The following is a 15,048-nucleotide window of genomic DNA, read 5'->3' on the forward strand; positions in this document are numbered from 1 at the left end:
AGTCCAACTTAGGTTTAGGCTGCCGGTATAAGCTAATGGGAGGAATGGCGACCCAGGTTCTACAAACCAGTCATATTCAGAGAGTCTTCAGATCCACCAGACACAGATTGACTGTGCAACACTTGAGATCAATGTCGGCACTGATATCTTCCTCCCTGCTGAGGTCCTGTGCTCTCAGACTCAGATCTGTGGATGCACTCAAACACAGCAACACTTGGAAGTTATGCAGCATAAGTTTGCTCCAGTGGTGCAGGTGAGTTTGTATTCTTCATGTTCAGAGGAACATAGTGTCCCTGACATTTTTTAAAAGGTGCTTGTGTTGAAGGTCTACAGTGGATTACTGATAATTAAGAAAAATGTTTTTTTTTAAAGAGGGAGACAGGTATTCATGATATCAGCATGTAATCTTTGTATTCAGTCAATGAGTTAAATTCCTGGGCTAGATATACCTTTTTTTTTGCTTTTGGTCATTGAATACATTTTTTATCCTTTAAACATTTAGTCAACATTTACATCCCCACAGGCATTCAGTCAATCTAATTAATCCCTGTGTCTAAACAAAGACAAGTAGACAGAGCAGTCACACCACAAAACAGCTGCACATAACCACTGGAACATGACATAACACATCAAGATTCAGGTAAAAAATCTGTGTCATGAATCAAATCAGGATGAGAATTCCTCACAGTCAGTGTGGTAAAGAGGAATGATTACCTGAGCTCAGCTCTTTGAATGTATGGGTACATAAGTTATAACTTCTGACAAACAGATAGACTCTTCTTATTGTCCAGCCATGTTTCTTTTATGAATGTGCTGAAAAAGGTGAGAGACCAAAGTACATTTCATTGTCAGTTTTACTACAGTTAGTGAATATTAATATATATATATCTATATATAATAATATATAAGTTATACCTTTACAGTGTTTATAGTTATTTAACAACATCCCAATGTGCTAAAGTGCAGAAATCTGAAGATCATTTGTACTGAAAATCACAGCATAGGGTTAGCCCCTGGGACGAACTCACAGTTTGTGTCAGTTTTGGGCTCCCTGCGGAAAAAGCAGTGCTTTTTATCTCTATGATGATTCTTTTTATACAAATGTAGTTTTTGTTTTTTTAAAACAATCTGAATCTTTTACTCACTATCCCAGGTCTCTCCACGTGGACAGTCCTCCTCACATACCCTCTTTAACCACCAGTTATGTCCATGGCACCTCCTCTGCCTCGCTGCTCTCCCTGACAGTAAGCCAGAGTCTGGACTGTACGGTCCAACGCTGGCCTGACCGTGAAGCTGTGGTCTTCCTGCAGGACGGCATCCGGAAAACCTTTTATCAGTTTCAGCAAGATGTGAGTCACATATTTTGTGCTTTCAGCTTCTGCTCTCACCAATCTTCATGTATCTTCCAGGGATTTTTTTTTCAAGGTTCATATGATATATTTATGACCTCCTGACACCTACAAAAATATTTGCTGAGCAGCACCCATCAGCTCTAATTTGGGAAAAATAGAATCAAGCTCTCTAAATTCCAGGAATAACTTGAAGGAAAGCTTTGGGGAAATTTAATAGCTGAATTGAAATATAATCTTCTTCTATATGTTGAGATCAGTGTAGTGCTTCTCAAACTCTGGGGATTTCCAGCTTGAAATCTGATTGGCCAGCTCAGGTGCGAAGACAAAATTAGCCCTGAAAGGACAAACAAAGTACTGGCTGTACTAAGGCCCTTTTGTATTTTATGTTTTTGTCAGCTTCATGTAATCCTACACACAAGTATTACATTTCATGCTTTAAAAAAAATCAACCACAATTGCAGGAATACAAGCTCTGAATTATAGCCTTAAAATTACAAGTGACAGTGCTGTTGAAGAGTCTTTATCTAATCTTTTTTTGTGACTTTCATTGATTCAGGTTGACAAGGCAGCTGCAGGTCTGCTTGCTCTGGGACTGAAAAAAGGGGACCGACTGGGAGTTTGGGGACCCAACTCATACGAATGGATCCTTTTCCAGTTTGCTTCAGCTAAGGCTGGAATCATACTGGTATGTCAGGGAGTTGTTCATACCTTATAAATTACATTTACAGCACTTTCTTGTGGTAACACTGACAGTCCTTAAAATCTGGATGAATGAAAACAAAAATGCCCCCGTCATCAGACAGGCCCTACAGACAGATTTCTTATCTTCAAAAATGTACCCTGTAACATTCCAGTTTATCCAATATCGACAATATATCACTTGCATTTGGCATCCCAATTAGATGCCAAAGGGAGACAACAAATATAATGTTGTGTGACACATAGCATACAGCAAAGTTTTTAGCCCAAAACTACTTGGACAATCCAAATTAAATCAAATCGCCTGAATCTTGGGACTCTTTTAGGTAGCTTCTAAATAACCCCAGATGAAAATAAGCAGAGGCATGCTGTATGAAAATATTTCTGTTTCTATATTTTCAGGTGTCATTGAACCCAGCTTATCAGGTGAAGGAGGTGGAGTATACCTTAAAGAAGGTAAATGTTCTTTAACAGGGTAGCACCACTTATATACAATGGTCAACCCTTTTTCTGATAAAAATCATCTTCATACACAGAATTGATTTGTTCAATGCAGGTCCAGTGTAAAGCTGTGGTCTGCCCTACCCGCTTTAGGGCACAACATTTCTGTGAGCTGCTGAGGGAGATCTGCCCCGAGATCGACACGACACCAGTAGGCATGCTCAAAAGCTCCAGGTTTGACAGACAAAATGTTGAATGTTTAATACACGTTGTTCCTCTATTGTCATTTCATTAACAAGACAAAGCTGTTGTACAGTGGGAGATGTAGTTAATGCAATGGGTTTACAGGAGTTTGGAAGGATTGGATGAATCAGGTGTATGATGGGGGAATAGTTTGCTTTTTGAAGAGGGGTTATGTCAATAGTAAATGTATTTACCAGGAGATGGCGGTCAATTGGGAACTTTATTTAGAAACAGGCTCGAGTGTTGGCATGTAAGCTAGGCTATACATCACTGCAGACAGAGCAATTTGTACCACATAATTCAGCTAATATAAAAAAAACTAAAATCACTGACGATGTAAGTGTAAGCTATTTTTTAATACAATATCAGCGCTTCACTTTGCCGTCAGCAAATCAGTAGGTCTAGTGTAGAGATTACCTTGAATTTTGCAGAATAAACTAGCTGTTATATTGTGAATTTTGATATCAATGCATTCCAGTTGGAGATACATTTTAGCAACAATTACACTGCACAGTAATGACTGTTGAGTTGGCATGCATAGCTGCTGGTAAAACGTTTTACATTACTCAGAAACCAATTGACCAGTTCAGTCCAGTTCTCCAGGCTAAACATTAAACTTTCAGACATTAATTCTCAAACCAAGTCTCAACAGATCATGTCACTAAATTATGATTGTAAGTACTTTACAGGACTCAGGTTTTGTGGTTGTAATACAAAGATATTTGTCTGGGGTCTGCCAGGGTTCCAGACTTGCGTATGGTGATCGTGACAGACAGCAGACAGCCAGGGATGCTCCATGTAGAGGACGTCATGCAAGCGGGGGAAAGTCGGCACCACAGCGAGCTTATGGATCTGCAGAGCAAGCTGTCCTTTGATGACCCCATCAACATTCAGTTCACATCGGTAAGCTGTGCACATGTTTCATTTTGAATTGACAGTATAATGCATCAACGGTCTAACAATGATTCTGAAGTGATGTTTATTTCCAGGGGACTACTGGCAGTCCAAAGGCAGCAGCTCTTTCCCACCACAATATTGTCAACAATGCCTACTTTTTTGGCCTCAGAGTGGGTTATGGATGGAGAGTAAGTCCATAATTGTCACTTGATTTTTTTGACTTCACAAACATTGAAAGGTATAATAATCTCAACAATCCATCTGTCCATCAGCCTCAGGTACGAGTATGTGTGCCTGTACCCATGTACCACTGCTTCGGCTCTGTGGCGGGGGGGATGTGTATGGCGGTGCATGGTGTCACTCTGGTCTTTCCTTCAGCTGGGTACAACAGTCAAGCCAACCTGGCTGCCATACAGAGCGAAAAGTACGTCAAGCAGCTCATCAACACGATGACTTTTAAATACACAACATTACAGACTGTTAATAATTGCCGTTCATGTTTTTCCACTCAAGGTGCAATTTCGTCTATGGCACTCCCACAATGTTCACTGACATGCTGAGCCAACACGATTTACACAAGTACGATTTGTCAACAGCTGAAGCTGGTAGGAGATTTGAGGACTTTAACATAGATGATGTGTTAAACTTGGTGTGATGCTTTAATGAGCTGCTGCTGTGTTTTAGGTCTGATGGGAGGTTCTCCATGTGCTTCTGAGATTGTGAGAAAACTGAGAACAGACATGAACATGAAAGAGATAGTGGTGAGCAGTTACTTGTCATGTATCCTTGCAAATATAAGAGTATAGCTTGTCCAGCATGTAAAAAACACATGTACATTATGTTTTATTAGCTAGGATATGGAACTACAGAGAATAGCCCGCTTACATTTCTGGGATTCCCACATGACAATGAGGAGCTGAAGACAGATACTGTTGGATGCATCATGAGCCACACAGAGGTACTCATTATTGATTGCACAAACCTTCAATATATCACCATGGCATCACTGCAACTTATGCCTGCGTGTCCTAACTATAGGCTAAAGTGGTGGACCCTAACACGGGGGAAATAGTCCCTCTGGGGGCCTCAGGAGAGCTGCTGGTCAGAGGCAGCTGTGTGATGCTGGGATACTGGGACGATCCCCAGAAAACCAGTGAAGCCATCTGCCAAGCTCGCTGGTACAGGACTGGGTAAGAGACTGTATGCACAATGTATTCTGCATGTGTTAGAAAACATATTCAAATGTTTTGATGTGCACATGGGGAAATAATAAATCTGTCTTACATGTGTGATTTTCTACCACACAGTGACACAGCCAGTCTGAACAGTCTTGGGTACTGCCGCATCGAAGGTCGTATGAAGGATCTGATCATCCGAGGAGGGGAGAACATCTATCCCGCTGAGATAGAGCAGTTTCTGTTTACACATCCTAAAGTAACAGAGGTGCAGGTGAGACTAAAAACCACTAGAGGGCAGCAAAATCTTTCTCAAATATATATTTTTTCTCTTTATGGAGACCTTCCTTAATTTGATTGATAATAAAAGCTGAGCTCTTTAATTTCATTGTTTGTTTAATTTCTCTATTTTGCAGGTGGTCGGAGTGAAAGATGAGAGGCTGGGCGAGCAGGTGTGTGCCTGCATCAGACTGAAGGAGGGCCAGACTTCCACTGCAGAGGAGATAAGAGCTTTCTGCAAAGACCAGGTGAGACGTGATGAATAAGAGATCCAAAATTTGACACTTAAAGCAGAGACAGCTGTACAGTTGTTGTACTGATATTTGTTTCCCACTCCCCCAACTAGATCGCTCACTTCAAGATCCCACACTATGTTTTCTTTGTGGACAGCTACCCTCTGACAGCGTCTGGAAAGGTATAATTCTTCTGTTCTTACACTGACTTACAGTCAGTCCATTAAAACAACTTACTTTTATCCCCTCTGATTCACATATTTGTCTCCGCATTTGGCCTAACTGATTTTCCAAAACATATATTTTCCCTGAATGAATTCCTGCTCTTCCTACCTGAAAAACTGTTTTTCTTGACTTTTGATAAATAATCATTATTTGAAATCTATTAGGATCACACAATGAGTTGGTTTGGATCGTTGTAATTTGCCGTATTGTCAATTTTTATTTTATGGAGAGTTTCAGAGATATCCTTTGACAGTTTCATATTTTTTATTTGCTTAAGTTTTCTGAAATTCTGCAAATAATGTAAACAGCTTTAACCTGATACAATACTGTCTTTTTTTCTAGATCAAGAAGAACATATTAAAGGAGGAAATGGAGAAGAAATTAGGCCTCTAACTTCAAGGACCATCATGGATTCAAGAGCACATGTTTTGAAACACAGAAACCTAACACAGGGATGAAATGCTTTCTTTATCATGATTCTATAAATTACCTGAGTATGGACTGTGATACTGAACATGTTCATATAATAACACAGTGACAAGCTAACTCCAATTCTCTAGTAGTCTGCTTTTATTTCACAGTTTCCTTCCTGCAACACCCCCCAAACTCCCATCCAACAGGGGATGTCTCCAGCTGTGAGTCACATGTTAACAACTCAGGGAGATTTTCTGAGAAACTTTCTAGAGGATTGCATTTGTGAAAAGACAGGCATTTTGTTATGGTTATGTATTTTAAACTGTCCAGATCTGAAATAAACATTTTACAAAGAAACTGTCTGCAAGGTTGAGTGGATCTATTCGCAATGGAATATACGCCCCTGCAGGTTTTCCTACATGCTTTGGAGAAAAGATCAGAGGAGACGTTATTGGCTATCTACAATCTGGAACCTCACAGCTAGATGTCACTAAATCCAGCACACTGGTCCTTAAAAAAAGACACATCTTTAGGAACTACATGCACTGACAGTACATGCTTTAAAAATCACTTCTTTGTTTTTCAAGCTTGCACATGCAAGGAGAATGATCCTTTCCTGCAAGTATAATACAACATAGGTGTGCTAGCCACTGCTGACCCTGATGAAGACCTGATGCAATGCATTCGTTTTTGTTTTTTTTAACACTGCCACTTCAAATGTGTTTTAATTATATACAATCCTACAATTTGTCCTTGTCAGTCTTGGTTAAATATTAATGGTTATTTCTAGTTAATATTTTCTTGACATGTGCTTGAAAAGGCCAAATGGCAAAGATACTCTGACCTCTTAGCCAATAAGGAAGAGCTGTGGTTAAACATTACCCCTCCAGTGATAAACTCCAGCTGAAGTGAAGGAATGTGTAGGCAGGCGGGACCAAGGGCCACTTTCAACCAGTCAGAAAAATACACACCAATCTCTGTATTTCTGGAACAGACTGACTCTGTAAGACTTGAGGAAAATGACAGCCTTGAAATCTTCCTCACTGCTAAGGTCCTTCACTCTCAGCCTCGGATCTGTGGACGCATTTAAACAAAGCAAGACTTTGAAACTATGCAGCTCAAGTTTACTCCGCTGGTGCAGGTTAGTACATGTGGTTCTTTTTTAGGGTTTGAAATAGGAACATAGTGTACCAGACAGAGTGTATGATTTTTCTTTAAAGTCTGCAGTGGATGTAATAGGTAAAATAACTAGTTTTTTTAAGTTGGTGAAACAGATCTCTGTGGGATGTCTAATGTCCATGTGGTCAGTGATTGAGAAAAAAGTTATCCTACAGTTATGTTAAATTACCTGAAAAAAACAAAAGAACATCTACCACTGTATTCCCTGTTCTTCATGTAGGCTACATACTTTGAAGATCGATCGGTGCCCTGTGCACAGCTGTGCTACTCATCCAGGAGGGTGCAGCTAGAGAAGTAACAAATAGCCTTCAAGAGCAGAGTAATCGAGCGCAGAGCAAACCTGAGGAAGCCAGAATGTGAAACTCATTTACTCCAATGTTAAATCATGCATTCAACTTTAAATCAACCTGGTGTGAGCTGGATTATTCTGATATTGTATCCTATTCATACGTTGGTTTACAAGAATGGTGAACAACAGCTTCCAGTTTAGGGAGTCACATGACTTGGGACCTGCCTTGACCTTAGACCAGACTTCACTTTACCTTTGATGATTGTTAGTAGGCTACATATTTTCATGAATTTATTCATCGTGATAATTTTGTGGATATATCTTTGAATTGTGTCAAACATCTCAGAGTAATTCTTCTTTTAGGTTTGTGAAGCTGTAATACATACTGTATGTGTAAGAGGCCTCATAGCAGCAGAGTTATATTTGGATTGGAGCCAATGTGTATGTTGTGAGCTGAAAAGGAAATGTGACTCTGAGACTGAAGGAATGTATATGTCTGACATTTACGAGTCAAGCTAATGTCTTCTTTCTAGCCTATTGGAAGTCAAACGGGAAGTCAGATGGAAAGGAATTGGTAGGCTGAACCTTCTAGCAGAATATTAGCAATACTGTGTGAATAAATACTTTGCCAGTGATTGTCAGATGATTGTCAGCATGGGTCAGCGATGGTCCGCACTTTGTCAGCCATGTGTGTTCTGTCAGACCACGGCTGAATAAATCCTAAGACGATCCACAGTCTCTGTCACGATTTCATCATTGAACATTTACTACAGAAACAACCCCCACCTAACAAAGATTTATAACAGTCTTATGGTTGACTTTTATTCAAATTGATTAATGAAGCAGATGACTGAATCAATTAAACGTTAATTATTGACTTGTTCCATTCAGTGTCAATTGCAAAGTTTGTGAAGCCAAATCAAGTCAAAGTGGAGCCAAATGTCAATATTAAGAGCAGGTCGGACCCCAAGATAGTTGCTTAGTTGCTGTCAATTGGGTTTGAATGTAAGTTATGTACTAATTCTTGTGGTAAGTAGAGGTGCAGAAGATGGCCTTGTAGAATATTTTCACAATGTTATTTATCGACTCCTTGCCGAAACAAGGTGTCCAGATGGAAGCCTGCTGAACGTCTTTTCTTGTCTAATCCTGCAAAAGATAACTGAGGGAGGACTGGCCAAACATCCAATGTCCATGTCATTAACTAACTGATTCTGATGCCACTGTGGACACCCAGTTCATAACATATCTGAACATTTATTTAGGATTAATTCTGTTCATCATTAGGCATTCAATATAAAACAAACGGAAGATCCTTTCCCACTAATGAAAAGCTAAGCGCTCTGAGAGGACACCCCATACATTTCACCCCCATTCCAATGCTTATGCCCTGCTAATAAGTTACATACATGACCACCACAACCCAAACAGAGAAGCCTGTTTTGGCTAGAACCTGCACCCTGCTATAAGGTCTCCCTTCCCCTACTTCTTCATATTTGTAAGAGAGAAGAGTGTTGTTCAAAGGGGGACAGAGAAGGTGGAGCCAGTGGGAGAACATTTGATCCTGGTCTTCACTTGATGCCTCATAACAGCCTGTCGGAACCTCTATTCTCAACTAACCCTATTCATCAATACGTTTCCAGAGTTTGCCATGGGGAAACATATTTTGTCAACAACTTTAACAATCTTGTCCTTTTCGTTGTCATTGGACCAGTTCATGGCCAGTAAGACAAACATTCTCCTATTACGTTGTTTCTCAGTGGAAGTCCAGAGGTTCTCTCTGTGTCATTTACCAACTGATTCTGTTGGAAGTCAAGTAATGGCCTATTTAAGTATCTTGACTTACTTAATTCATCAGTAAATGTACACAAGTTGACCTGACCCCTCGTCATTTTTGGTCGTCACGTCAGTATTGTATGACCACCAAAAGGGATATTCACTGGTTTTATATGTCCACTGACATTGCCCACTCAAGTTAGGTACATACTTGGAGATAACCCACATTCCCCATTTTATATTGTTAGTCAGTGGCCTGAGCTCGAAGTTTGCCATTTGACTGTTTGGTTTAACAGTGCACTGGCATTTTAGGTTGGCATTAGTCACCTCATGCTTGGATTTTTAGCGGATGTTAAGACCAACACTGAGTCTTAATTTATGCCATAGTGTAGGTTTTCTATCTCTTATTCATTAAGCTATCTAATCTATTCTGTTTAATGTGTATTTTGTATTTTGAGTTTAATTGTCTTTTCTGCTGCAACGCCCAAATTTCCCCTCTGGGGATCAATAAAGTACTATCCTATCCTATCCTAAAACAAGGTTGTCTGTTAAAAATACCTTATGTATTCTGTAAAACAGTGGAATAGTTCATTGTAAGGGCACATTCCCATTATAATCGTAATATAATGAGTTACCTAAATCAAAGTCTAGTCCATTAATTTGCTTGACCAATGGACTTTTTCCTGAATCTTGTTCTCTATCCCAGGTCTCTCCATGTGGACAGTCCTCCTCACATACCCTCTATGACCACCAGCTATGTCCACGGTACCTCCTCTGCCTCACTACTCTCCCTAACTGTAAGCCAGAGCCTGGATTGGGCGGTCCAACGCTGGCCCGATCGTGAAGCTGTGGTCTTCCTGCAGGATGGCATACGGAAAACCTTCTATCAGTTTCAGCAAGATGTGAGCCCAAGTCTTTGTGTTTTTAGCCTTACTGCATAATAATCCCTATGCAACTATTAACTTGATTCCAATGTATTTTCATTTTTGAATGATAAACCCACTGATTTAATTAGCGAGAGCCAATTGTGACATTTATTGTTGCAGGCAGACACGATGGCTGCAGGTCTGCTTGCTCTGGGCATGACCAAAGGTGACCGACTGGGAATTTGGGGACCCAACTCATATGAGTGGATTGTGTTCCAGTTTTCTACAGCGAAAGCTGGAATTATACTGGTCAGTTTAAACTATTACATTTACAATGTAGCCTTGTGATTTGACCGACAGTTCTTGAGCTGAACTTCAGTCGATGACATAAGCCTCTGTCCTGTGTTACCAAATACTCTGCTGTCGAGGGTCAGTTAGCTGCACATTGAACCCTTTCAGGGGCCCTGTGGAGATATGATGTATATGTTGATGTATGCTAACTAGGTCATCTGTGTTAAGGTATACTGTACAATGTGATATGGTATACAGAAGATACTGAATATAACCTTTAATGGATTAACTGTTGTCTTTAAACTGTTGTTATATGTGCAGGTTTCCCTAAATCCAGCCTATCAGGTGAAGGAAGTGGAGTTCACACTAAAGAAGGTATGACTTTTGCAGGAAATCAGCCATTTATACAACTCTATTTACCTATACCTTTATCTACACACAACTGAAAATAGTTTTTATCACAAAACAATCCTTACACACATTTGTGTGAGCGCATAATTTTGACAGAAGTGAATGTTCTTCACAGGTCCAGTGTAAAGCTGTGGTCTGCCCTTCTCACTTTAAAACACAAAACTTCTGTGAGATGCTGAGGGAGCTCTGCCCCGAAATCGACAATATGCCAGCAAGCATGATCAAAAGCTCCAGGTATGATAGATTTAATATCAAATATCAGATTTAAAGTATGCTTTCTTGATTCATTGGTAGAAAAAGACTGTGTACATTACACAATCCATTATCGGAAAGGCACGCAGAGAGTGTGATTCTTGGCTAAGGCCAATAGTCCAATCTCCTAATAGATGTAAATCTGTAGCCTGCAAACACAATGTGTGGATATATTAGTCAGATCCATTATTAATTGCTTGTTTGTGAGTCAGATCCACATCCAGTCCAGAAATGTCCAGTACAATCCTTCTATCAAGTTTAAAGAAAATGGAATTTCAATGCAATACTTAAAAGTCTATATTTGTTTAGATCTGCTATTAACTGTTGGTTCATGAGTCAGAGCTGCCGTCATTTAAACATTTGCTTTGTCCAGATTTGACTGGTTCTTTGGTCCATTGTTAACCCTTCCACCAAGCTTCATGAGAATCGGTCCATGCATATTTTTGGAACCCTCCAAATAAACATGAGGCACCCCAAACATTAGGAGGGTGGTAATTTATTTGGTTGTAATACAAAGATATTTGTCTGGGGTCTGCCAGGGTTCCAGACTTGCGTATGGTGATTGTGACAGACAGCAGACAGCCAGGGATGCTCCATGTAGAGGACGTCATGCAAGCGGGGGAAAGTCGGCACCACAGCGAGCTTATGGATCTGCAGAGCAAGCTGTCCTTTGATGACCCCATCAACATTCAGTTCACATCAGTAAGCTTCACCTTTTGCACTGACACACTTGTTTTCTCACTTGGATTGTGTCAGTATAATGTAACAATAATTCTGAAATGATGTTTATTTCCAGGGGACTACTGGCAGTCCAAAAGGAGCAGCTCTTTCCCACCACAATATTGTCAACAATGCCTACTTTATCGGCCTCAGAGTGGGTTATGGATGGAGAGTAAGTCCATTTTTATCATTTGATTTTACACCTACACGAACATTGAAAGGTAGTAATCTTATTATTTTCCATCTGTCCATCAGCCTCAGGTACGAGTATGTGTGCCTGTACCCATGTACCACTGCTTCGGCTCTGTGTTGGGAGGGATGTGTATGGCGGTGCATGGTGTCACTCTGGTCTTTCCTTCAGCTGGGTACAACAGTCAAGCCAACCTGGCTGCCATACAGAGTGAAAAGTATGAGACTCATCTCTTTAGACAAAAGATTTTCAAAGACATCATTTTACACTCTCGAATCTATTTCAGTTCCATTTTTTTTCCACCCAAGGTGCAATTTCGTCTATGGTACTCCTACAATGTTCACTGACATGCTTAGCCAACAAGTTATACATAAGTATGATATGTCTTCAGTTGAAGCTGGTAAGAGATTTGAAGAAGAGAACGTTTTGAACTACTCTCGGTGTGATTTTAAGATATGATTATCTACATGTTCTTGTGTTGTAGGTATTATGGCAGGTTCTCCATGCCCTTCTGAGGTTGTGAGAAAACTGAGAGCAGACATGAACATGAAAGAGATAACGGTAAGCAGGTAGCTATGTTTCCAATACCTTTTCAAATAAAACTGTACAATTCTTACAATAATAGAGACTCATCAGCTTCTAAGGACCTTTTGTACATCATTTTTTAATAGATAGGATATGGAACCACTGAGAATAGCCCGATTACATTTCTGGGATTCCCACATGACAATGAGGAGCTGAAGACAGATACTGTTGGATGCATCATGAGCCACACAGAGGTTTGTCTAATTTGCACAATCCTTAATCAACACATCACTTTAACGACACTGATACTTTTGCCTAAATGTCTTTGCTGTAGGCTAAAGTGGTGGACCCTAATACCGGGGAAATAGTCCCTGTGGGGGCCTCAGGAGAGCTGCTGGTCAGAGGCAGCTGTGTGATGCTAGGATACTGGAATGATCCCCAGAAAACCAGTGAAGCCATCTGCCAAGCTCGCTGGTACAGGACTGGGTAAGAAACTATATTACAAACTCTGAATGTTTCATGTGAAGCCACTGGAACTGAAATCCCCTTTAGACTAGTGGCTTTGTAAATAAGGGTCAAATCTAAACTAGTAAGCTACACCTGAGTGCAGTAAAAGTATCAGAAATTACTTTAGGTACAAGTTCATTGAGTGTTTTTTGTATTTTATTTTTCTGATTTTTGATGTATCTGATGAGGTTTGTATTGGTGGATATTTATTTTGAAATTATGCTGGTAACTTAAGGAACCAATTAGCCTGAATAGCCACATATTGGCTATTTATATCTAGCGTAGATTTTGAGAATCTAACACGGTTGTCTAGTTTATTGTGGGCCATTGATCATCTTTGGTAGGCCTACCAAATCACTGGCAGAGGAAGTTGTGTTCTGTAAATCCAGCACTAGCTAACACTACATAGCCGTCATTTAGCATTGTAGTGATAGTTTTGAGACGGATAGCTGCATCTCGAATTAGAGTGTATGCTAACCGCTAACAATCATATGGATAGCAAAAAATCTTTTAAGATACCATCCAGAAACCAGTTGCAGTAAGTAATATTGAGATGGCAGGGCTTCCTTCTTTGATTCTGAATTTAACAACTTAAACATTTAAACTGGGTCAATTTAAGATAGGATCCTTCAAAGGATGCATCCTACCAAGGACCCAGCCTTTGTAGCCTGCATAGACCGCAGGCTGAACTGAAATCCCATCCAATCTACTGAGAATTTCCTGTTTGCATCACCAACTGTTCCCGCCCTTACCCAATCATTACTAAGCAACATTTCTGTTGCTTAGTAACCTCCACAACTACAACGTTTCTAGCTAATAATGTCACATATCTAAATCAATTTTTTCAATATGATTGTAAGTCATTACAGTCAACGTTTTTTCATGTGTATCGCTAGCTTTTTGAATGACTTGAAACCAATTACTTACATATACAAGCCCACCATTTGGTCTGAATTGGCGTGCAATGAATGTTGACATATGTTGGGCCACAAGGGATGCAGAAGAAGAGGGGGTCATTTATCGGACACAAAAAAGCAACAGAATTGAGAAATGTTCTGCATAACACAGTTTACTGTTTTTATCAGAAAATGCACGTGAACAGATGTAAAAGTGGGGTATGCATATTATGTGTGATTTTCTACCACACAGTGACACAGCCAGTCTGAACAGTCTTGGGTACTGCCGCATCGAAGGCCGTATGAAGGATCTGATCATCCGAGGAGGGGAAAACATCTACCCAGCTGAAATAGAACAATTTCTTTTCACTCATCCAAAAGTAATGGAGGTGCAGGTGAGACTGAAAACCACTGGAGGGCAGCAAAAATCTAAGCCATTGCAGACTTTATATTTTCAGCAAAGTCATCCTTTTTTTTGTCTCTCAAAATTGTAGGTGTTCTTTCCAGGGCAGTAAAGCTGAGTTGTGTGCGGTTGTTCTGCTTGTCTGTCTGTTTTGCAGGTGGTTGGAGTGAAAGATGAAAGGCTAGGCGAGCAGGTGTGTGCCTGCATCAGACTGAAGGAGGGCCAGACTTCCACTGCAGAAGAGATAAGAGCATTCTGCAAAGGCCAGGTGAGAGATGATGAACAAAAGCCCAACACTCAAATCAAGGCTGTACAGTTGTTGTTTTTTTAACCCTGTGCGTTTGTTTTCTCCCCCTAGATCGCTCACTTCAAGATCCCACACTACGTTTTCTTTGTGGACAGCTACCCTCTGACAGCCTCTGGAAAGGTACAATACTATTGTGATGGTATTATGGATGTTTAAAACAAAATAAAACAGCTGCGACTTTCTGTTATTCCAGATCAAGAAGAATGTATTGAAGGAGGAAATGGAGAAGAAACTAGGCCTTTAATTTGGTTGAACGTGGTGGACTTGGAGAGTTCGTCGAAAATGTGAACCCATACAGACTGAATACTTTCCTTTAGACCATGAAATTAAATATTTAAAAAAAACTGTTGGACTGTCATGTTTGTAACTTACACTCTGACCTTATAATTTTGAATCTTTTAATGTTTATATTAAAGCATATTTTACATCATGGTTGGTTGTTTATTACTGACACAATCTAAACAAAGTCAACAATCTTAGT

The 15,048-nt window shown here is 40.0% G+C and overlaps 1 protein-coding gene across 5 annotated transcripts; it reads left to right on the forward strand.

The window, feature by feature from the left end:
- Window positions 1-14,999, forward strand: LOC132954569 (medium-chain acyl-CoA ligase ACSF2, mitochondrial-like). 5 transcript variants are annotated; one of them, XM_061027160.1, is made up of 16 exons: window positions 1-253; window positions 1,154-1,349; window positions 1,909-2,037; window positions 2,454-2,507; window positions 2,608-2,726; window positions 3,476-3,638; window positions 3,725-3,820; window positions 3,905-4,056; window positions 4,146-4,237; window positions 4,317-4,393; window positions 4,483-4,590; window positions 4,671-4,822; window positions 4,940-5,081; window positions 5,224-5,334; window positions 5,433-5,501; window positions 5,887-6,315. In XM_061027160.1, exons 1-16 carry the CDS (start codon window positions 36-38, stop codon window positions 5,935-5,937), a joined length of 1,929 nt encoding a protein of 642 aa, XP_060883143.1. In that variant the 5' UTR covers window positions 1-35; the 3' UTR covers window positions 5,938-6,315. The 5 variants fall into 5 exon arrangements, 4 of the variants coding, with proteins under 4 accessions (XP_060883143.1, XP_060883141.1, XP_060883142.1 ...); XM_061027158.1 differs by lacking the exons at window positions 1,154-1,349; window positions 1,909-2,037; window positions 2,454-2,507; ... (10 more) ...; window positions 5,433-5,501; window positions 5,887-6,315 and adding exons at window positions 9,906-10,101; window positions 10,246-10,374; window positions 10,678-10,731; ... (10 more) ...; window positions 14,619-14,687; window positions 14,739-14,999 and having other exon boundaries at window positions 13-253; XM_061027159.1 differs by lacking the exons at window positions 1,154-1,349; window positions 1,909-2,037; window positions 2,454-2,507; ... (10 more) ...; window positions 5,433-5,501; window positions 5,887-6,315 and adding exons at window positions 9,906-10,101; window positions 10,246-10,374; window positions 10,678-10,731; ... (10 more) ...; window positions 14,619-14,687; window positions 14,761-14,999 and having other exon boundaries at window positions 14-253.
- Window positions 15,000-15,048: the final 49 nt, after the last annotated feature.

The sequence above is a fragment of the Labrus mixtus genome, chromosome 20, assembly GCF_963584025.1.
Source record: "Labrus mixtus chromosome 20, fLabMix1.1, whole genome shotgun sequence".
NCBI lineage: Eukaryota > Metazoa > Chordata > Actinopteri > Labriformes > Labridae > Labrus > Labrus mixtus.

Bases quoted from the DNA above. Each gene is read 5' to 3' on its own strand.
- LOC132954569 (XM_061027158.1), top strand. From the start codon at position 36: ATGGGAGGAATGGCGACCCAGGTTCTACAAACCAGTCATATTCAGAGA. The intron at 10,375-10,677 runs GTCAGTTTAAAC...TTATATGTGCAG, and splicing joins CGAAAGCTGGAATTATACTG to GTTTCCCTAAATCCAGCCTA. The intron at 12,941-14,110 runs GTAAGAAACTAT...TCTACCACACAG, and splicing joins GCTCGCTGGTACAGGACTGG to TGACACAGCCAGTCTGAACA.